The sequence below is a fragment of the Pan troglodytes genome, chromosome 4 (assembly GCF_028858775.2).
Source record: "Pan troglodytes isolate AG18354 chromosome 4, NHGRI_mPanTro3-v2.0_pri, whole genome shotgun sequence".
Taxonomy (NCBI): Eukaryota; Metazoa; Chordata; class Mammalia; order Primates; family Hominidae; genus Pan; species Pan troglodytes.
In genome coordinates, this window is record NC_072402.2 from 49,469,625 (window position 1) to 49,491,737 (window position 22,113).

The 22,113-nt window shown below is 40.1% G+C and overlaps 1 protein-coding gene across 4 annotated transcripts in view; it reads left to right on the forward strand.

Annotated features, from left to right (window-relative positions):
• Positions 1-21,545, forward strand: part of ADAMTS6 (ADAM metallopeptidase with thrombospondin type 1 motif 6) — a 339,082-nt gene extending 317,537 nt beyond the window's left edge. For all 4 annotated transcript variants that reach the window (XR_010157222.1, XM_526907.7, XM_063811175.1 and 1 more), the window contains 3 exons: positions 1,710-1,886; positions 5,603-5,759; positions 18,343-21,545. Coding sequence is in view for 3 of the 4 variants with exons in the window: in XM_526907.7 (XP_526907.2) it covers positions 1,710-1,886; positions 5,603-5,759; positions 18,343-18,452 (444 nt within the window). In the remaining variant the exon portion in view is untranslated. The remainder of the gene's footprint in view (positions 1-1,709; positions 1,887-5,602; positions 5,760-18,342) is intronic.
• Positions 21,546-22,113: the final 568 nt, after the last annotated feature.

Sequence of the window (22,113 nt, forward strand, 5' to 3'; positions counted from 1 at the left end):
GAGTATCCAGAAATCCAAGCCAGGTCAAAACCAAAACCAAAGTATCAAGCAATCCAAGTCAAGTCAAAAACAAAAACCAAAGTGCCGGTACAGGCAGACCGTGGGCGATCAGGCCACGCTTCCACTCAAATGGAGTGGGCAAGTTCCAAAGACTAGTCTTACCGAGTTTCAGATGTCCAGACTCCAAGTGCCAGTTCCTTCCCGGTGTTCAGCCACTGCGTTGATCGTCCACGGGGGCCTGCCACGTGCTCCTCTGGCGAGGCGTTCCACCGGGCCAATTGCCTACCCAGGAGTGCTCTCAGGATCCACATCGGTCAAGCTGGCTGGAGTGCCTCATAGGGATGCTCCACAGGGCAGGCCTAAGCCACCTAAGGGGCTGCCTCGACCGTCCGACTGTCCATTAATCACCTCGCTTCCCGGTCAGGGAACCAAGAAATGTAGCAGAACACGCCACAGACAAAACCCCTCAGACACCGAGTTAAAGAAGGAAGGGCTTTATTCGGCCAGGAGCTTCAGCAAGACTCACGTCTCCAACAGCCGAGCTCCTATTTCATTCATTTTTATATCTCTCCAGTCTAGTGTAGTTCCTGTAGGAGATCTGGAAATGTTTCTCATATGAAAGATATATATACAGTGCTTCCAGATGTTGTGGGTAAGATCCTCACTTGATTGAGGGGAAGTATAGATTTTTTTTTTTGAGACAGAATCTTGCTTTGTCTCTAGGCTGGAGTGCAGTGGCGCAATCTCGGCTCACTGCAACCTCCGCCTCCTGGTTCAAGCACTTCTCCTGCCTCAGCCTCCCAAGTAGCTGGGGCTACAGACACACACCACCACACCCAGCTAATTTTTGTATTTTTAGTAGAGACAGGGTTTCACCATGTTGGCCAGGATGGTCTTGATCTCTTGACCTCTTGATCTGCCCACCTCGGCCTCCCAAAGTGCTGGGATTACAGGTGTAAGCTGCCGTGCCTGGCCTGAATTACATATTTTAAGGAAGGGTCCAGACATACAGGGGAGAAAGCTGGAAGACTCAAGTCAGCTACCATGTTAAATAGGTGACTTCTAGAAACACCTGGAGATGAGGTACATAAGATTTGTGACATAGGGAAAAACATCCTTCCCTCAGTATGACGAACAAACAGACCCAGTTCTAAAGAACAACTTCCTTAGATTTGTAACTGATGGATGGGGAAAAGTCCAGAGATTTTCTGTGCAAGAAACCTTCACCTGTGACCAAGTATTCTTAGCGACCCGACATAAGAATAGTTTATCTAAATCAACCCTGAACTTGCTTCACAGAGACAAGTTCTTTTGGTCTACTAATAACACACAAATTCCTTTTAGAAGGCCACACCCACCAAGTAGGAAACGAAGGTTTCCACATTCCAAAAATTAGCAGAATCTTATCACAGCTGACGGGGCTAAGGATAGAGAGGAATAGAGGAATCAACCTATCCCCAATAGAGCAAGAAAATGAGTTAGCCAAGAAAAGCAAATGTTGGATTTAGCTCTTCAAGACCTTAAGAAAAAGATAAAAGTACCTCTGCTTCAAAACTTTTAAGGAACTTTGTATCTGAGAGACTTTGCCTAGAACTTAGTATATGTATATATTCTATACTAAAACACACATTTACATGAAGAAAGACTTTCTTCAAATTTTTCTCTGTCTTTAAACTGTCGTGATTCATTACTATTTGTTTTATTTCCAGTGTACTCCAAAATGTGGTCCAGGATTCAAGCATCGGATTGTTCTGTGCAAGAGCAGTGACCTTTCTAAGACATTCCCAGCTGCACAATGTCCAGAGGAAAGCAAACCTCCTGTCCGCATCCGCTGCAGTTTGGGCCGCTGCCCTCCTCCTCGCTGGGTCACAGGAGACTGGGGCCAGGTAAGGCGTTTGTACTGTGGGCTCCTGCTGAAATAGCACCTTGAGACACAAACCTGAGGTTCCTTGTGTGATCATTGTAAGGGCTTGAGAGATGAGTAAGAATTAACACGTAGAAGTCTAAGTATGAGGCATGAGTGTGAAACAGTGCACAAACCACAGCCACCACATGTGGACACATACAGAGTGAGCCAGTGATTCTCCCACACCCACACACTTCCCACTTCAGATTCTATTCTTCAGATCCATTGTAGGTTAAAATTAAAAGAGAAATAGAATAACCAATAGAGATCTGAACAAGCTACCAAAACTTTGGATTCTAGTCCCAGCTGTCAACTGAAAAGGAACAAATCAGTTAACAGCAGTGTCTTCATTTTCCCACTTGCAAAATAGAGATAATTACTCTTTTTTTTTTTCTTTTGAGATGGAGTCTCGCTCTGTCGCTCAGGCTGGAGTGCAGTGGCGCGATCTCGGCTCACTGCAAGCTCCACCTCCTGGGTTCACGCCATCCTCCTGCCTCAGCCTCCCGAGTAGCTGGGACTACAGGTGCCCGCCACTACGCCCAGCTAATTTTTTGTATTTTTAGTAGAGACAGGGACTCACCATCTTAGCCAGGATGGTCTCAATCTCCTGACCTCGTGATCCGCCCGCCTCGGCCTCCCAAAGTGCTGGGATTACAGGTGTGAGCCACCGCACCCAGCTGAGATAATTACTCTAAAACTCACAGAAAAGTTGTGGGGTTTTTAATTAGTTTGATGATGTGATTGACAATCCTTGAAATATTATTAATACTTATTCATGAATTGATTTGTTTTTATCTGATGGACGCTATGAATTGGGAAACAAGTATATAGGAATTTTGGTATGTATTTTTATATTAGACTCATTTCCACCTTAAGTTCCAATTCTTATTTTTTCTTTTTTCTGTCTTATCTGCTTTTAAATTGTGTTATCTTTCTGTAGGCCACCTTAAATTCTATAAAAACAAGTCGGTTCTCAGCACAATATTAAAATTTTGTGAAGCAATATGTTAATTAGCTAGATTTAGTCACTCCACAGTGGGTATATACTTCAAAACATCATGTCATACATGATAAACAGACAATTTTATTTGCCAATTAAAAAAATTCTTAATAAAAAAGACCAAGTTGGTATATTTAGATAGAAGGAAAATTAAGTACTGTTCTTCTAAATATCAAAGAGGAAATCTATTAGGTTACATTAAAAAATAATGCCCCAGAAAGTAAATATCTAACCATAATCAATGCCCTTATCCTGTAGTTTCATAACTGACCTGTAGCAAGTCATTTTCTAATATTTGAGACTCAAATAAATCATAATGGCATATTGTGATTTAGGCCAGCATGATTTTGTTTGTGTGCCGGGTCTGCCTTTACTTATTAAAAATGGCATTTCATATAAGTAGTTGCCAAAACTCTGGCCAAAATTCAATATTGCCAGAGTACAGTAACATCTAGACACCTCTTTTGTTTCATTTAGGAGAGGGCAAAGATTTTCAGTACCCATGAAGGTAATTAAGTATACTTGCTCTGTGCTCAGCACTTTGAGGAGACAAAAGAAATATAATCATAAAATAAGTAATGCTTGGCATCTCTATAGCAGTGTTTAGTTTAATTTACAAAATGCTCAAGTAGAATACACATGACAATGTTAAGCACTGTATACAGTTAAGTGTCAAATTATGTTTCACTATAGAAGTGTGACGGCTTCACAACACATGATTGATATGATGCTATTAAAGAATCAGAGCAGACATGCTACATGATTTTTATTTTAAACCAGGCAGGCATTTCCTTCTCTATATTCTTTGTTGCAGTCTACTGTATAAAAGTCAGTTGGAAGTTTTTGTGTTTTAGTAATTTTGCTGAATTTACCATTGTCAATTTGAGATTATTCTTTTAAATGTTGTTAAGTCCTTTTCTTCCCATTTACAATTTCAACTCAGTTTACTAAAATTCAAAATAACCAGTGAAAATACATTTTCAAAGATGCTTTAATATATTTTATAGTACATTTATTTGTCATTCTGTATGAAAACTTTCTTTTTTTTTTTTTTGAGACAGAGTCTTGCTGTGTCACCCAGGCTGGAGTGCAGTGGCACAGTCTCGGCTCACTGCAAGCTTCGCCTCCTGGGTTCACGCCATTCTCCTGCCTCAGCCTCCTGAGTAGCTGGGACTGCAGGCGCCCACCACTACGCCCAGCTAATTTTTTTGTATTATTAGTAGAGACGGGGTTTCACCGTGTTAGCCAGGATGGTCTCGATCTCCTGACCTCGTGATCCGCCCGCCTCGGCCTCCCAAAGTGCTGGGATTACAGGTGTGAGCCACCGCGCCTGGCCAAAAATATATATATATTTTAAGGCTCTTCATGAATATCCTTACAAGTCCTGTGGGTGCTTTCAGAGTTTTTGCAAACAAATCCAACAGGGCTTCAATGTGTTGACCCTGTAAACATCACCATCCCCTGTGTTGGCACCAGTTACTTCCTCATGCCTTTGATTCCAAATTTCATAGGCTTTCTGGTATTCTCGATGGCAGGCCCATAGATTAACCCAGCTTCATTCTTCAGCCTCAGCAGCTGATCAGTCCCAAGTGAAACTAAGCCTCTCGGACAGTAACTTCAGTTCTGAAGTGACTGAATCCCAGAGTAGATGCAAAAGGAGAGGGAGACACGCTCATTTGAGAACACAGACTACTTCTCAGGTTTGTGTGGCTGGCAATCCCTTAGAAAACCTGAGGGACTTATTTAAGCTCTTTTTTTTTTTTAAATGACCCCATCACCAGGCTCCACGCCTGTCACTGCTATTACATTGAACTAATAGTTTAATCACATACAGGACACTCCAATAAGCCATCAGGTTATTTACCTGCACACCTATAATAAATAGGGAGCAATAGTGATTTCCTAGCCCTACAATCTCTCATTATTCTACTTCGTCACAAGGATTTTCTCATGACACTCCTGCTAGAGTTCACCAGCCTTGCTGGGAATTGTTGGAGTGATAGCAAGAAATCTCTATGTATTATCTTCTGGGAAGTATATTGAGTCTGTTTGCTAGGGTAATAACATGATCTTTGACTTTCTAAACCAGTTTGATAGTAGAATGACCTAATCATACACCTCTCAAAAATGAACCACATGTGGACTTTAGAAGTTAATATTGTGGCCAGGCGCGATGGCTCACACCTGTAATCCCAGTACTTTGGGAGGCTGAGGCGGGCAGATCACGAGGTCAGGAGATTGAGACCATGCTGGCTAAGATGGTGAAACCCCGTCTCTACTAAAAATACAAAAAATTAGCCGGATGTGGTGGCGGGTGCCTGTAGTCCCAGCTACTCGGGAGGCTGAGGCAGGAGAATGGTGTGAACCCGGGAGGCAGTGCTTGCAGTGGGTTGAGATTGTGCCACTGCACTCCAGCCTGAGCGACAGAGCGAGACTCTGTCTCAAAAAAAAAAAAATTAATATTGTGGCTGGGCGTGGTGGCTCATGCCTGTAATCCCAGCACTTTGGGAGGCCAAGGCAGGAGGATTGCTTGAGGTCAGGAGTTCGAGACCAGCCTGGCCAACATAGCAAGACGCTGTGTCTCAAAAGAAAAAAAAAAGTTCATATTGTGTTGTATTTGAAATGACATAGTATATTTTTTACCTCCTGAAAATTGTTGAGATTAATATTTTGTTTCTTTGTGTCTTTGGATTTAGTGTTCTGCTCAGTGTGGCCTTGGACAGCAGATGAGAACTGTGCAGTGTCTCTCCTACACCGGACAGGCATCTAGTGACTGTCCAGAAACTGTTCGGCCTCCATCAATGCAGCAGTGTGAAAGCAAATGTGACAGTACCCCCATTTCTAATACTGAAGGTGAGTTTTCCATGGAGGAGGGGCCTGTGGTCTCTAATGACCCACCTTTACTGTTCCCAGGGTCTGAAGAGCGCAGTAAACCCACTACTGTAGTGTAGTTTGAGTAGAGCATTTGTGAAAGCTGCTTATATGCAGACAGCAATCAGGAAACCCAAGTTTTTTCCTGACTTTTTAAGTAACTTTATGACCTTGTTAAGTCACTTAACCTCTCTGGAGCTAAGTTTATCTATAAAATAAGAAATTGGAGTAGATAATCTCTAAGATCATATCCAGCCATGTATTCTAAGTTTGATTTATAGTAGGACTTTAGAGCTGTTTCCTAATGAACTACTCTTGAAGTGCAAACTTCTGTTTCTTTTTGGATATGACAGTGGATCTCTATCATTCTGAAGATTTAAATTCATTCTTGTTATACATATAATGAAAGCATATGTTTGAAACTACTTGCATTTTAAATGCTAATTTTCTTATCGTAGAAAAGTAGAAAAATAATTATGTAGCTGTTTATAAAGGTGGACAAAGGTCTTTGTGCTCTGGAATTTCTCTTTCTGTTTTTTATTCATTGGGAAATCCCTTTATTAACAGCAGATGCCCCACCCCCCGGCCACAATCGCGACTTTTAAAAATCTGTTATTTAAATGAAAGTAATTTCTTTATTCATTTAGGCATTCATTAGGAATTGCTTGAATGCTACTATGTGCGAGTCACTATGACAGAAATTATCAAGAATGTGAAGACAAACATGGCATAGTGCAGAAGTTTAGACTGCCTTCTCACATGAAAATACAGGCAGGGTCAAATATATGCACATGAACAACACCTGAAGCCGCAAATTTAAATTATAAGGCCCTGAAAAAAACCTATCATTAATATATAGTCAAATAATTTGTTAATATTTTTCAAGTGAAAACTATATGTTTATAAACCTCTTCAAGAGAGATCTCTTTCTTTTGATCAACTCTGTCTAATTCAAAGGATTCTTAAAAATAATACTCACTATTTAAAAGTGTTTTCTTGGGAATTTTAAGAAAGTGATCTTGTATGACAAGATCCAGACACCTTGCATCTTTGCAAATGGTCTGTTTTTTTATACTTAAGCCTCAACACAATGCACTTATTATACACATAATTTACTCTTTCAAAATGTATAACCCTATGCTACATTAATTAAAAATCACAACTTTAAATTTTGCAGAATCTCTGGCTTTACTGCTACTTCTGTTTTGTCCCTTTAGATTCTGGAAATCTAGCTTTCCCTCTCTTGAGAAGGGCTCAAAATCCATAACAAACAAAAGTATTTTTCTTGGAAAAAAATTATCTTTTAAATTATCTTAAAAAAAAAAATCTCTTAGCTGGGTGTGGTGGCTCACATCTGTAATCTCAGCACTTTGGGAGGGTTGAGTTGGGAGGATCACTTGAGCCCAGGAGTTCAAGACCATGCTGGGCAGCATAGTGAGACACTGTCTCTACAAAAAATAAAAAAGTTAGCTAGGCATGGTGGTATGTGGCTGTAGTCATAGCTCCTTGGGAGGCTGAGGCAGGAGGATCACTTGAACTCAGGAAGTTGAGGCTGCAGTGAGCCCTGATCATGCCACTACACTCCAGCCAGGGCAACAGACTGAGACTCTGTCTCAGAAAAACCCCCCCAAAACAAAACAGAACAAAATCTGTCTTCTGTAAGACTCCAGCAAATAATTTCTTTTATCCATTGTAAGTTAGCAATAGATCACATGAGTTTGGGGTTCTCTTTTTCTTTCAGAATTGGAAGATACAAGGTTAAGGTAGGAGAGAGGATATAACTATCATATTAAATTATTCTGTGTTGGGTATTATGTTAGGCCCTTTATATATATTATCTGTCTTATATATCTCACATACACAAATAGATCTCTCTCTGCAAGTGTGTGTGTGTGTGTGTGTGTGTGTGTGTGTGTGTAGTATCTTATATAATCCTGACAACAAGCTTCTAAGAGTTGGTATTATTAATGAAGAAAGTGAGACACAGGGGAAGATAGTGATTTGCCCAATTTAAAGATTAGGAAGTAGTAGAGTCAGGATCTGAACCCACATTTGGTAGGGTCCAAGTACCTGTCCATTTCAACTATATTTGCATGCTATTCTTAATTTAGTCTTTAAAGTAGGGTATTTTGACATAAAAGCAAGAGTTTCTGATTATGAAGTAAAACATTTCTGGCATGACTGTCAGCCTAATTCAATAGATTAAGCCTAAGTCATTGCTGAAAGAACTGCCTTTTGACATGCCTAAAACAATATATCTGTGGAAGTTATGCTCATAGCTTCATTTCAGACAATTTTAATAATTTCTCCAAAATCTTCTCTATAATGCATAATCATTATAGATAAACTTTGCAGTTTATGTATAATAAGTTTCAAAACTATTTTCAGAGTAGGCAGAATATCATTTGTACCTGTGCTAATTTCTGCCTTAAGGGAATTGTCTTAAAATGGATACGTGTTAATTTGAGGTTTCTTGGGTTATTTGGAGAAACACCTCATGGTTATTTCATCTACCTGGCTAAATCGCTTTTTATTAATATTATTCTAAAGTAAGCAGTAAAAACAATATATTTAGACTTCTCAGTAAAGGAGGAAATTTTTAGGAAATTATTAATCCTGCAAAGTATGACTCATGTTAGAATCATTATTATCTAAAGCTGTCAACTCATTTAAAAGAAAGAAGATAACTCTCTTTACAAAATTAGATTCAAAGTACAAATGATACGTCTGTCATAACTTGTTTTGTGTTCCCTTTAATTTCCCAATAGCATATATGGAATGCATTTAAATATCTGAAACTATTTGTTCATTTAATCAGCAGCTAATTATTGAATGCTTTCTGTGGCCAGCCTCTGCTATTTATTATGGAAAATTTAAATATATTGATAAGTTCATAGTCTTTCAGGGCAAATACTTAAATGAAAATTTTTTTAATTCAAAAAAATTTAAGAAAGGAAGGGGAAATGTGGTGTGTGGAGCAGTTTGCACAAGTGCTCAAATGAAGGACCAATGAGGTAACATTTTCCATCAAGGCAGGCTTCATAGACTAAGTAATCAGTAAGCCATCTATATAACACATAGTTGGAAAAACCCAGTGTGTACCTTGGGAAAAGTGAATAAAACATTATGAGCTGAATTACAAGTTTTAATCCATAGAGATATGGAATGGATGGATAACATAGATTTCAAAAGAGACAAGGAGGCCAGGCACAGTGGCTCACGCCTGCAATCTCAACATTTTGGGAGAGGATTGCTTGAGCCCAGGAGTTTGACACCAGCCTGGGCAACATAGGGAGACCCCTTCTGTACAAAAAATTTAAAAACTAGCTGGGTATGGTGGCACGCATCTGTAGTCCAGCTACTTGGGAGGCTTAGGTAGGAGGATCACTTGAGTTTGGGAGGTCGAGGTTACAGTGAGCCATGATCACACCATTGCACTCCAGCCAGGGTGACAGAGTGAGACTCTGTCTCAAAATAAATAAATAAATAAAAAGAGAGAGAGAAGAGGTTCTAGTGTGAAAATAATGCAAACGTGGTCTGTTATGGTTTGTGGGAGGCAGATCAAGGAAGAAAAGAGGCCGGGCGTGGTGGCTCACACCTATAATCCCAGCACTTTGGGAGGCTGAGGTGGGTGGATCACCTGAGATCAGGAGTTCAAGACCAGCCTGACCAACATGGAGAAACCCTGTCTCTACTAAAAATACAAAATTATCCGGGCATGGTGGCACATGCCTGTAATCCCAGCTACTTGGGAGGCTGAGGCAGGAGAATTGCTTGAACCTGGGAGGCAGAGGTTGTGGTCAGCTGAGATCACGCCATTGCACTCCAGCCTGGGCAACAAGAGCAAAACTCTGTCTCAAAAAAAAAAAAAAAAAAAAAAATGGAGGAAAGAAATGCCTTTTAGCAAGGAAAAGTTAAGAAGAAAGTTGGAGGCCGGGCGCGGTGGCTCACGCCTGTAATCCCAGCACTTTGGGAGGGCGAGGCGGGCAGATCACGAGGTCAGGAGATTGAGACCATCCTGCCTAACATGGTGAAACCCCATCTCTACTAAAAACAAAAAATTAGCCGGGCGTGGTGGCGGGCACCTGTAGTCCCAGCTACTCGGGAGGCTGAGACTGGAGAATGGCGTGAACCCGGGAGGCGGAGCTTGCAGTGAGCCGAGATTGCGCCACTGCACTCCAGCCTGGGCGACAGAGCGAGACTCCGTCTCAAAAAAAAAAAAAAAAAAAAAAAAAATGTCGGAGAAGGAGCAGTTTCTGGTTAATGCAGGAGAGTGGAAGAGGTGGAAGAGGATCCCCTTTCCTCCAGCACAGTCAGATTCCCATGACTCATAGTACGAGGCTACTGAAAAACCACTTCAACTCTACCCCAAGACAGGGCAGGATTTGGGGAGACGTATTGAGATCTAAAATAGTCTTTCAGTTGAATCTCTATGAATTAAATGGGCCACAGATAGAATGTTGAGAATTGTTTTGACTACCAAGGTTTAGGTAATGGTCTCCCTCCTATCAGTATTTCATTATGAAAAAAATTAGAAGTTTCAAACATACAGCAAAGCTGAAAGAATTTTACAGTGAACATCCACCATCTAGATTATATTACTTTTAATGGCAAAAACTGAAATTACTTTTGCACCAAACCATAGCATTATCATTTACTGAACATGCTTTTTCATATATGTGCGTATATCTGCCCATCCATTCCTCAAGCTTATGATTTTTTAAATAACATCCTACATTCATCCAATCATTAATTTATTTACTTAGCAAACATACTTACCATGTGCTAGGCACCAAGACTATGAACGCAATACAACAGGTTCCCTGTTCTCAAAGGTTTAGTAGGATTGGCAACATACAAATAATTTTGACAATATGAGCAGTACTGTTCCAGGCGTGGGAAGAAGTGACCATGAGTGCACAGAGGAGCAGGTAATCAGCAGAAGCATCACAGAGAAGGCAAGCTGAGCTGGACATGGAAGGTAGGAAACAGTTTACCCAGAAGACATTGAAATGCAGGGCATTCCTGACAGAGGAGAAGTGTGTGCAGTCACAGGGGCATGGAGGCAGTTCACTATCGCTGCGGTGGGTTGGGAGATGAGCAGGCAGTGCAGATGAGGCTACAGAGAGAGAGGCAGGGACTTGGTTTTGGAGACTCCACATGTAGTGGAAGGAAGCTAGGACTCTATCTTTGGGTTATAGGGAACAAGTGAAAAAAAACTGGGGTTTGATATGCTCAGGACGACAGAAGGGTAACGGAGCAGAGGGAGGGCAGCCTTGTGTGGGAGTAGAATGAGAAAGAATTTTTCTAAGAGTCCAGGCAAGAGAGGATGGAGGCGTGAACTAAGGCAGATATTGTAGGGATTAAAAGGAGAGTGATGAACTGGGGGAAAAATAATAAAATGAAAGGAGAATAAAAAGAGCCTGATGAACAATTAGACATGGAGATGAGAGATATGGAGGCGTTCAGGATGACTCCCACATTTCAGATTTAGGTAACTGTGTACCATCATTAATCATGAAGGAATTAAGGCATCTGTAGGGAAATTAAACACATTAGTCCTCTGAAGCTTTAATAAGATAATGGAATTTGAATAAGATTAAAAAATAGAATAAATTGAGAGAGATTGAAGAAATGGAGGGAGGTCAAGCAACAAATGATAATAAGGAAATCAGAAGCAGGGTTTCAAAAAATTAAAATAGCAAGAGGGAAATGGGAGGAAGAAGAAGGGAGATACAACATCTGCTTTAGTTTTTTGTTTCTGAAAGCCTTTGGCAAAGGGTTAAAACATTATAGGCATGATCTTGACAGACTGCCACTGATGAGGGTAACACTACGTTGCTGCTAAAAGTGAATTAAAGCCACCCTGGGTATCAGTACATTTGCAATACTACTCAGAGTAATTTTTTGAAGTACATATGTCAGTTGGGACTAACCTACTCAAGCTCACCTGAAATTCTATCCAAAATGCCATTTTATTCATCTTTCATGCAGTTTCAAGTTCCCTTGTAGTTTATATAGTGAGTCTTTTCAGCTTCTCAATAGCACAAGGAACTCTGTCACAGAGTATTTATTGCTGCCAGGTCGTGATTCATGGTGTGCCATGGGCTGATAACCAATCCAGGAAAGGTGTGGTTAGTGTACAATGGTTTACCAGCCCAGGATGTCTAATGGTGGCTTTGGTGGCTCTTAGACTCCCTCATGTAAATAGCTCTGGGAAAGCTTAGGCAGCTCCAGAAATCTCAAACCAAGAATTTTGGTCAAACTAGCTACTGCATTTGGGTTTTAATGTGGAACCTGATGTATTAAAATCAGTAAAGGAACGATAAAGGTCATTTGAAGACTTTGGTTTCAAAGAGGTGAGGAAGGCCAGTTTTTTCTTTACCACTTCAAAGAGTTTGTAATTCACTTAGCATGCAGGTTCACATTCCTGGCTGTCTGGTCTGGAGGGAACCCTGGATTTGGGTTGAGATTATACCACCTCCAGGTTGAATGTGGGTGGCATCCAGGGAATAAGGCTAAATAAAAAGAAACTTGAGAAAGCAAAGAGAGAAAGGAATGGTCTAGTCTATGGGAAATTGAAATCAGTGTAAAGTTCGATAGCTGATATCATCTTGCTTCAAGGATAAAAATAAGCTGGTGTACTGTTCTGTTACAATGAATAATGTTAGGTTCCCAAGCAAAAGTTGCCATTTCATCCTTTTCTAGTCTGAATATGTAAAATGTCAAGGGGTCAAGCACAACTTTATTAGGAGAAGTACACTGAGTTCACATTCCCCACCCCAACTCCTGTGCCACGCATGCACAGCCTTTGCTATCTCACTTCTCATCAGGTTCTGCATTTCCATGGGCAGTTTGTCAGAAGCACAGCTGTTTGTACTTTTTAAATCCAAAAGATAGACCTTTAGGTGCTTAAGTCATAACTCTTCACTTACTGTTTTCTTCTTCTGAACCACATAAGGAGTTTACAGGAACAGAGGGCATGCATTCTCCAAAGAGAGATGCTGATGGTCCAACCTGGTCATGAAGGGTATCTCCCAACTCCAGTGAGACAAGTAGGCAAGCTTTGTAACATTCAGTGACATAAATGCAAAAGCCCTGCATTTGAGGACTTGGTCTTGTATTTCTTGGACCAAATCAAGCCTTCAAAGTCACAATTAATCTGAATCTAATTGCATTCTAAATTCATAAACCTCTATTCAGTATATTTTGAAAGCATGTCTTTTAGGTCAGAGTTTTGAAAGATTAATGTAAAGCACCTGGGGAAAAACTCATTGGCACATCAATGTTAAGTAGATTCATGTGTTGCCTATGAAACAGGTTGTCTAATTTTATCATTCAACTCTACCAAAACCCAGATTACCAATGAGAACCACCCCAGCATGCCTGGCAGATTACTTCAGATTCTAATAATGGATCCAGTTCACATTGCAGGGCCTAGGGGCTGGCTTTCAGCCCTTGATGTCTTCCCAAGTCTCTCTGAGAAGAATTTGGGAATTCTCCGTAAAGTCATTCCCACCAGAAGTCTCTAGTCCTCGGTAAAGTGTAACTTTTCTTTCAGGGGTGGAGTGGGGTGTAAAAAGAGGAGAGAATAATTAGGTTTACAAAATGTTAACTAGAAACCACAAGATAAGGACCTCTTACCTTTCCAATATCCTCACAGGAAAAGGGTAGAAAGGGTGTCTTGTCATTCTTCTCCTAGGAGAGTACTTAGCTGGTACATGATGATAGTCGAAGAGAAAATAAGCCTCCTTCATCTTAAAATCCTTGACCCACTGGCTCAGATTCCACTACTTAGAAAGCAGTAAGTAGATAGATATAAGTGTGTTTGCATGAAGAAAGTATGACAGTAAAGCTCAAACCTTCAAAACAAATTAACTACAGAGTGATTATAATACCAAAAAAAACTCAAACTAAGTAATTCTTTTGAATGGAGCTCTTAGTATTATTTATTTGCTGCACATTATGCACTACTTGGATATAGAGGAATTTTGAATTTTTAAACATTTTAAGTATCAGCTAGAAATCAATGCCAACTGTAAATCATTCAGAAATTAAAACAGAACATTTGTTATTGTTTTAATTTCAATGGGATATGTGATTTAACTTATATACAACTTTTCCAGAATATTTTTGTTGTTGTTGGTGGTTTTTTTTTGGTGTTTTTTGTTTTTGTTTTTTTGGTTTTTTGTTTTGTTTTGTTTTCTTTTTTTGTGTTTTTTTTAAACAATAGTAAGTTGTATTGCTCAAGGGTAGAAGAGAAAAGGCTTTCATAATTTCACTGGGCTTTAAGGATGAGGCAGATTAATGAAATAAGTTTTATAATTAAGGCCTCTCAACGACATCAGCATAATTGCAATGAGCACAGCAAATCAGTCCTCTCTAGCTAAGCTAAAAGTGGTAGATGGGTTGAATGCCCCAATATAATTTAAAACTGGTACTAATATTTTGAAGATTCCATTCAGTTTTCTGTAATAATGGGGCTTTAAAACTTCTTGGTGTGTCTAAAATCACCTTTTCACTTGTGTACTTTTACAAAATTTGAGGAGGAATATATAGTGACAAAAAGTATAAAGGGATAATTCAGGCTCTTCTAAATAATTCAGATGCTATTCTGGAAACCTCCTTTTAAAAAACATAGATCCCCTTCTCTAAGGTGGAACAGCAAACTCTTAAAGAAACGAAACCTGACTATGATGCTCCAAGTTGATTTATCAGTGTTGTCAGCCAAGAATACAGAGTCAGAGACAGGTAGAAACTTCTTGCATTTAGATGCTAAGAATATTGCTGAAATAGAATGGCTCTGGAGTCAGATAAACCTGTTCTTAGACCAACTAGCTGTGTGACCCAGCATGAGTTTCATAATCTTTTTGAGCTTATGTTTTGCTGTCTATATAAAGCTGACATTTTATATACGGTCATGGACTGTATAATGATGTTTTGGTCAACAACAGACTACATATACAAAGGTGGTCCTATAAGATTATAATATTATATTTTTACTGGATCTTTTCTATGTTATATATTTAGATACACAAATACTTACCATTGTGTTCCAACTGCCTACAATATTCAGTACAGTAATATGCTGTGCAGGTTTGTAGCCCAGGAGCAATAGGCTATACCATGTAGCCCAGGTGTACAATAGGCTATACCATCTAGGTTTGTGAAAGTACACTCTAAGATGTTTGCACATTGACAAAATCACCTAACAATGCATTTCTCAGAGAATATCCCCATCATTGAGCAACACATGACTGAACTTAAAAGGATTAACATATATATATGTTTATGTTGTGCCTTACACAAATGATATGCTTGATAAATTATAATTTTTAATGCTGTCACTACTAAATTAAGCTCTTGTGGAGTTAAAAGAGAATAAAAGATGAGTCGTGGTTGAATAGATTTTCATCAAATCTAAAGATGTAATGAACTGATTCTTCTAGTCAGGCCAGTTCCCAGAAGGCAAAACCAAGAAGTAGGAACCGGATCTTCCATACAGCCTAGGAATCTCCATATTAATGTTTGAGTCCTGAAGTCTCCAGATCTCCCACAGGTCTTTCCCCACTCCTGCCCTCATCATAATTTTCTTGCTTTCTGTTTAATAGCTTTCTGATATTTTGCTTAAATGCGTAAATGTGTAACCCTTTCTGAGACTATATTTATTTTGACAGGGATCCCAGAGAAATAATACATGATAGTTGTTCTCAGAGGCAGATGTTTTGCTGTTAATAATGAGAACTAATGAACAATGCTTATTCTGAGCCAGGTGCCATGGCACATGCATTATCTGCATTACCTCATGCAAACCTCACAACATCCTATGAGCAGACCTTATCATAGTCTTTATTTTGGAGATGAAGAATCTGAGATTTAGAGAGGTGAAGTAACTTGGCAGAGGACAATCAACTCCTAGAAGAGGCAGAGCCAGAATTCACCCCCAGGCCCACCTGAATCCAGATCTCCTGCCCCTAACTACTGGGTTGTGTTGCCGCTGCAGGCAACTCAGGGGACACTCAAAATCCCAATGTCCCTAAGCTTGATCCTGTTCCCAGAACCTACTGACTTCCTGCTTCCAATCAAGTTAAGTGGCAACTAACTTAACAAGGGTATTGGGAAGTTCAGAAAGGAACATCCTGATAGCTGGCCTCCAGCCTGCCCACAGGCTAGATACTGCCTCTGAACAAAAGGCTGTGTTCTGGGCCTCTGCATGTAGAGAAGAGTCTTATTTCTAGCACTCATCTAAGGAACAGAATCCCTGACTATTCGTATTTGGGTTTTTTGTTTGTTTGTTTGTTTTTTGAGACGGAGTCTAGCTCTGTCGCCCAGGCTGGAGTGAAGTAGCACAATCTCAGCTCACTGCAACCTCCGCCTCCCGGGTTCAAGTGATTCTTGTGCCTCAGCCTCCTGAGTAGCTGGGACTACAGGTGCGTGCCACCACACCTGGCTAATTTTTGTATTTTTAGTAGAAATGCGGTTTCACCATGTTGGCTAGGCTGGTCTCATGCTCCTGACCTCAGGTGATCCACCCACCTCAGCCTCCCAAAGTGCTGAGATTACAAACGTGAGCCACTGTGCCCGGCCAACTATTTATAATAGCCTTAATGGGTGGGTGCGTAGGCAGGTGAAGGGAGAAGCAATTTATGAATATTCTATTTCATTCATTATGTATTATAATTTAAACTGGTGAATTTACTTCTAATTTGCTCAACTCAGAGTTTTCTTGGTCCAGCTACTCTTCTAAAAATGGAGTAGTAAATCTAATGAAGTTGTTCCCCAGGAAATACTCCACTTTGTTTTGTCTTCAAACTGACTTGTGTCTTTAGGGCAGTATTTTCTCAGTAGTAGTTCAAATATTGCATCCTCATTGAGATATTTGGAGAGTAACTCCTTGCTTCCTGTCAGGCAATAAAGATACTAATAACTAATAATTGTAATAATAATAGCAATTCAGTATCCTACACTTATCCCCTACTTCCTGTGTTCCAGGCACTGCTGTAGTTGACGTTCATAAGGATACACGTGTAGTCTTACATGTTACACGTTGAGTGTGGGTTCTCTAATCATTTCTGTTTTACAGATGAGAAAACTTAAGCACAAAGAGGTTAAGTGATTTGTCCCTCTTCTACCTTCTTCCAGCTAAAACTTAAATTTACTGAGAATCCTGGTGTGAAAAGTTTTAATTCATATTTCTAGCTATTAATCTCTTTGTAAGTGAAATGTTGAGTAAGGGAGCTGGGTGGTGGCAGAGATGTTTTCAGTGGATTTGGGAGCTCCAGTTTCAAATTTTAAGACTTTCACCAAAGGAGCCTTTAAAAATTGAGATCAATAAGATTGTTATCTTCATCTTCAATAATAAGAACTGGGAACTTTTCCATGTCTTTGTACTTAATTTTCCATGTTTATCATATGGCTCATATGATAAACTACAATGTATCTGATCTCTTAGAACTTCAGTGGGTTTTTGAAGCCAGGAAAAAACAAGCAAACAACAAAAACTGTCTGTAACACTGAACATTACCCACTGCCCAGCCTGATTCCTAGTTACCTTCAACAATTTACCCAGGATGCTTCAGTATAACTACCTGGAAATATGAGGGTGGAACTTTGGTTCTAGCAGGCATGTGAAAATTTCATTACTAAGTTTACAGAGTATCCTAAAGTCTCCAAATAAAAGTGACCAGAATACTGGAAAAGAATATTATTGCTAGCAGTGGGGTTGTATGGAGCCAGGGAGAGTTCTGAGAATCAAAGGCCCATGTCCCTTTCTCTACACTGGACCCTCATCCCACCTTCTGCAACCAGCCTCAAGGGGAGATGGAGAAAGAATCATTTATTCACCTTCTGGCTGCAAGAACTGCAGACTGCAACTGTGGCAGTTCTAGCACTGAGGAGAAAATACACATAGGAAAAAAGAAGACCATGTCTCACTTCCAAATTAAAAAAAGACATTTCTACATGTTTCCATAACCCACAGACTGCTGCCATTTGAGGCCAACCCCTCAAAGCTTTCTTCTTTGTCTAGTGTAGTTGCTGAATCTAGGCCACTCTCAGCAATCCTTTTCATTCACCCAGGCCCATCCCCACGCCTCACAGATGCAGAGATTCTCTGGAGACATGTGTACTTTGGTATCAAACAATGCAACTCATGTTTGATTTTGGATAACCTTGCACTGTTGAATAAAATAACCCTTGAGAAAGAAGCAATAAAAGCGCTGTAAGAAAAATGACTCATGTTTCCAAGCTGTCTAAAGTGATCACTTATCCTAGCAAATGGTAATTCTTTCAAGACACAGTGGGCATACACCATACTTATAAAAATCTGGAAGGAAAGCCTTGCAAACATTTTTTTAAATTGTGTTAAAATATATCAAAAGAATATTTCTAGTAGACTGTACCAGGCAGGGTATGCTTAAAAACAAAAACAAAAACCACATGGAGGTCGAAGCCAAGGTGGATTGGCCCAAAGGGGGTCCTTGCTGAACATGCAGGCCCATCGGCTTGTTTATGTACTTGTTTATGTGCCTCTAATTGTTTTCCATTTTCTGCCCCCATTCGTTAGAGTGCAAAGATGTGAATAAAGTGGCTTATTGCCCACTGGTGCTGAAGTTCAAGTTCTGCAGTCGAGCATACTTCAGACAGATGTGTTGTAAGACCTGCCAAGGACACTGACCCACAGAAAGCCAGAGAGAGTGCCTTGTCATTTCATCATGGAAATGCATCCATCAAAGAGAGCCACCCAGAGGAAGAGGATTGATGTCCTTGCAAATGCATTACCCTGTGGAAAACGTAACCACTGGTCAGCCCTAGCTGACAAAATTTCAATATTATTTTAACTTCTGTGAAGTGGGATTTATTGATCCAAAGTGCTGGACACGGTATTAGGAGGGAATGCCAGATTGGAGAGATCCAAACAACACAGGGAGACTTGCTTACTGTGGAGCGTTTGTGTTCTTTCGAGTAAATCCAATAGCCTGTTTACCTCCTTGGACCATTAAGATAATTTTTATTATGGACTTAGCAATGACACTGAATCCATTTGTATTTAAAACTGTTTAAAATGTAGCTGTTATGACTTGGTCAACTATGGAAGTGAAGAAGGTTCAGAATTCTTAAGTCATAGCTTAAAAATATTTACTGTACTTTATCTCACTACAACAGCACCACAATTTAAATTATAAAACGGGCTTTGAACTATAATTTAAGGAGCAATTATAAATCAAAAGTAATGAAAGTTTGTATTATTTTTCTTCATTCCACTTAATTTCCTTAGGAATAATCCCCTGGTTCTGAACACTGCTGTGAGCCATATATAAAACTATATTAAACTGAACAATAATGAGGGGCATAGTTTAAAGCAATGCATCAGTTACTGCAGCTGTGCAAGTCTATAAACTCAGTGCTGAAAGACTGGCCAACTTGCCATTGTGCAAGTAAAGCTGAGATTTCCATTAAAACTTTAAGAGAAAAACATTTCAATTTCATGCAGAAACCAGACCTGGGGTATGGTACAGACCAAAGGACCAGGCCCTTTGCTGCCACCACACAGGATGCCTTAGTTCTTATTTGAGTCCCCCCAACTCACTTGTGTTTACATCCTCTCCAGCCACAGCACGGCTTCTGCCCTTTGGATTGCTGCACGTGTGTTGAGCTTACTGAGATGATACCATGCAAAAGATAGACTGGCTCGGTAACCAGGCAGACCCTTTTGCAGTTTGTTGACAATTACGATGAGTTCCAGATGTCCCTTCTTTGATATGGTAGAAGGACATTTATTTATATGAGAGCAAATGTGTGTGTGTGTTTGCGGGCGCTTTTAAGTGTGTGGATAGATGAGTGTGCTTGCACATAATGTGCTATTTCTGTGAGTTTTAAAGTAGGCAAGGGATAATAACCAAAGAAGAAAATTTCATGAAGACTAGACATCATAAAGCATAATTTTAATAGTCACTCAACCAAGTATTTTTTATTTTTTATGGATACTCTGAATGGCAATTAAATGTGAAACCCAGTTTCTTGGGCAAGTCAAATTCTGGAATCACATCCACCTAAATTAAAATGACTAGCTCGTATTTTCCCCATCTTCAAGTTTCACATCCTGCTCATCAAAAGACTCGACAGCAAGACTTAGAATGAAAAAGGGTACTTGTTTATATTAATATTTTTTACTTGAACACGTGTAGCTTGCAGCAGGTTCTTGATGAATGTGCTTTGTGTCCAAAATGCCTCCCCATTGTACACAGGTGTACACCATGCATGCACCAACACCTAAAACTCAAAACTAAATGGCTATTTTGTAAGGTTAATACTTTCAGTTAAACAGCATGTTTGACTTGATTCCATCATGGTGCTCTTAAATTACATGTCAGTGCATCACATATACCATGATCTAATGCAGATGACTAGCCTTTTTCCAAAAGGAAGACAGACCCTCAGACACCAAAAGCCAATCTAAACTCCCAGGTTTGCTGTGGACAATCAGCATGGAATGTTTTCTGCACTCTCAGTCATGACCATCTGTATCTTGTTACCTGCTTTCTCTCTCAACACCACAGTTCTCAACCCTGAGCCTTCCAGAGAGAGCTATTGATGATACAAGAGGAATCACCAGGGCCCGGATCTAAGATGCCCTTAGAAGACCAGCCCAAGTGCCATCATAGCCATTCAGTGAAGGGCAAACAGCCCATGGGTAGTATGGCCCGAGCACTGAATTCCCTTGCGCCTTTTCAAAGAACAGTTAACTTGGTGCTAATGTGCCCTGGTGAAATAAATAAAAGATGGGCGGTTTCTGTGGCATTTTAGGCATAGGTTTGCAATCCAGATCTGATTTTCTCCAACATAAATATCAGCTCATGTTCTTATTTCAAAAAGATTTCTTATTACCGACTAAAAGCTATTTTTTACCTCACCTGGAAACTACCATTGTGAGGGCCATCCCCCAGGCACTGCACAGCACCTTAGCTGATGCTGGAAGAGGAGGGCAGTCAGTGTCACTTCCGGGATGTGCCCCAGCACTGAGAACAAAATGCAGGCATCCCCCGGGGCAGCATCAGAGTGCCTTTCTAGAGGGAGCCACGCACAGAATGTAACAGGATGAAACAGTTTCAAGTAAGCCTTGAATTGAAACCTGAGTAGGTTAAAACAATTCTATTTCATAGCACATCACAATACTGCTGCTACTCTGTAGCCACCCCCATGGCTACATGATGCCCTATTCCTAAATAATAACAATGGCATTGTCAGTGGAGGCTGGGCCACCATGGCAGACCTTCCAAAAGTAGTGAGCTACATAGACTACTTAGGGAACCCCAGGGAAACTGGTACCCTATACCTGGGAGCAGTATCTGCCACTGGGATAAAGTCCTACTAAAAAAGGAACGGTAAATGTACCCTAATGATTAAACCCTGTGAGATACATATGATTTCCAAATAGTCCATTTCATTAGGAACTTTTTTGTTTGAATGAATGTCACATAGGTATCCTCAGTAACACAGAACGAAATTACCTTTGTATTATTGTGATTAGTTGTTGCTTATTATTTTATACTCAGTAATAATGTGGTACACTGTTAATTTTTTTGCTTTTGTAAATTATATTCTAATTTATTGCCATGTTTCCTAACACTTGTCCTACATTCATTCTCCTGCTTGTAATGAAAATGAAAAAATCATTGTAACACTTGATGGAGTGAAATTCCACGCCAGGCACAGAATTTTTTTGACATAGATAATTTAGTAAAATAAAAATTCAGCTTATAATAATGATACAGATTGAAGTTGTCTATTCCCTGAAAAGCCTGTGTTAAACTGGTAGTACCAGGAATGAATTCCCTTGGGATACCACACCTACATTATCCAAATTATCCAAGTAGTATCTCGGTTGGGATGATTTGCTGTATCCTTATTACCCTCCTCAGAGATTGCATCTATTTCTGTGTGTTTTAGTCCTATCTAAATGCAAGAGTGTCAGGTATTATTGGTGGGGCTACATCCCCAGCCATCATCAGCCACTCTTCTAAGGCCCCAAAGGAAGTCCAGACTGGCCACTGCCACACCCCCTCAACTGCTAGTGCACAACTCTTTCGCTTTCCTTTCCTTTTTTTTTTTTTTTTTTTTTTTTTTTGAGGCGGAGCCTCACTCTGTCGCCCAGGCTGAAATGCAGTGGCGCGATCTCGGCTCACTGCAAGCTCTGCCTCCCGGGTTCACGCCATTCTCCTGCCTCAGCCTCCCGAGTAGCTGGGACTACAGGCGCCTGCAACCACGCCCGGCTAATTTTTTGTGTTTTTAGTAGAGATGAGGTTTCACCGTGTTAGCCAGGATGGTCTCGATCTCC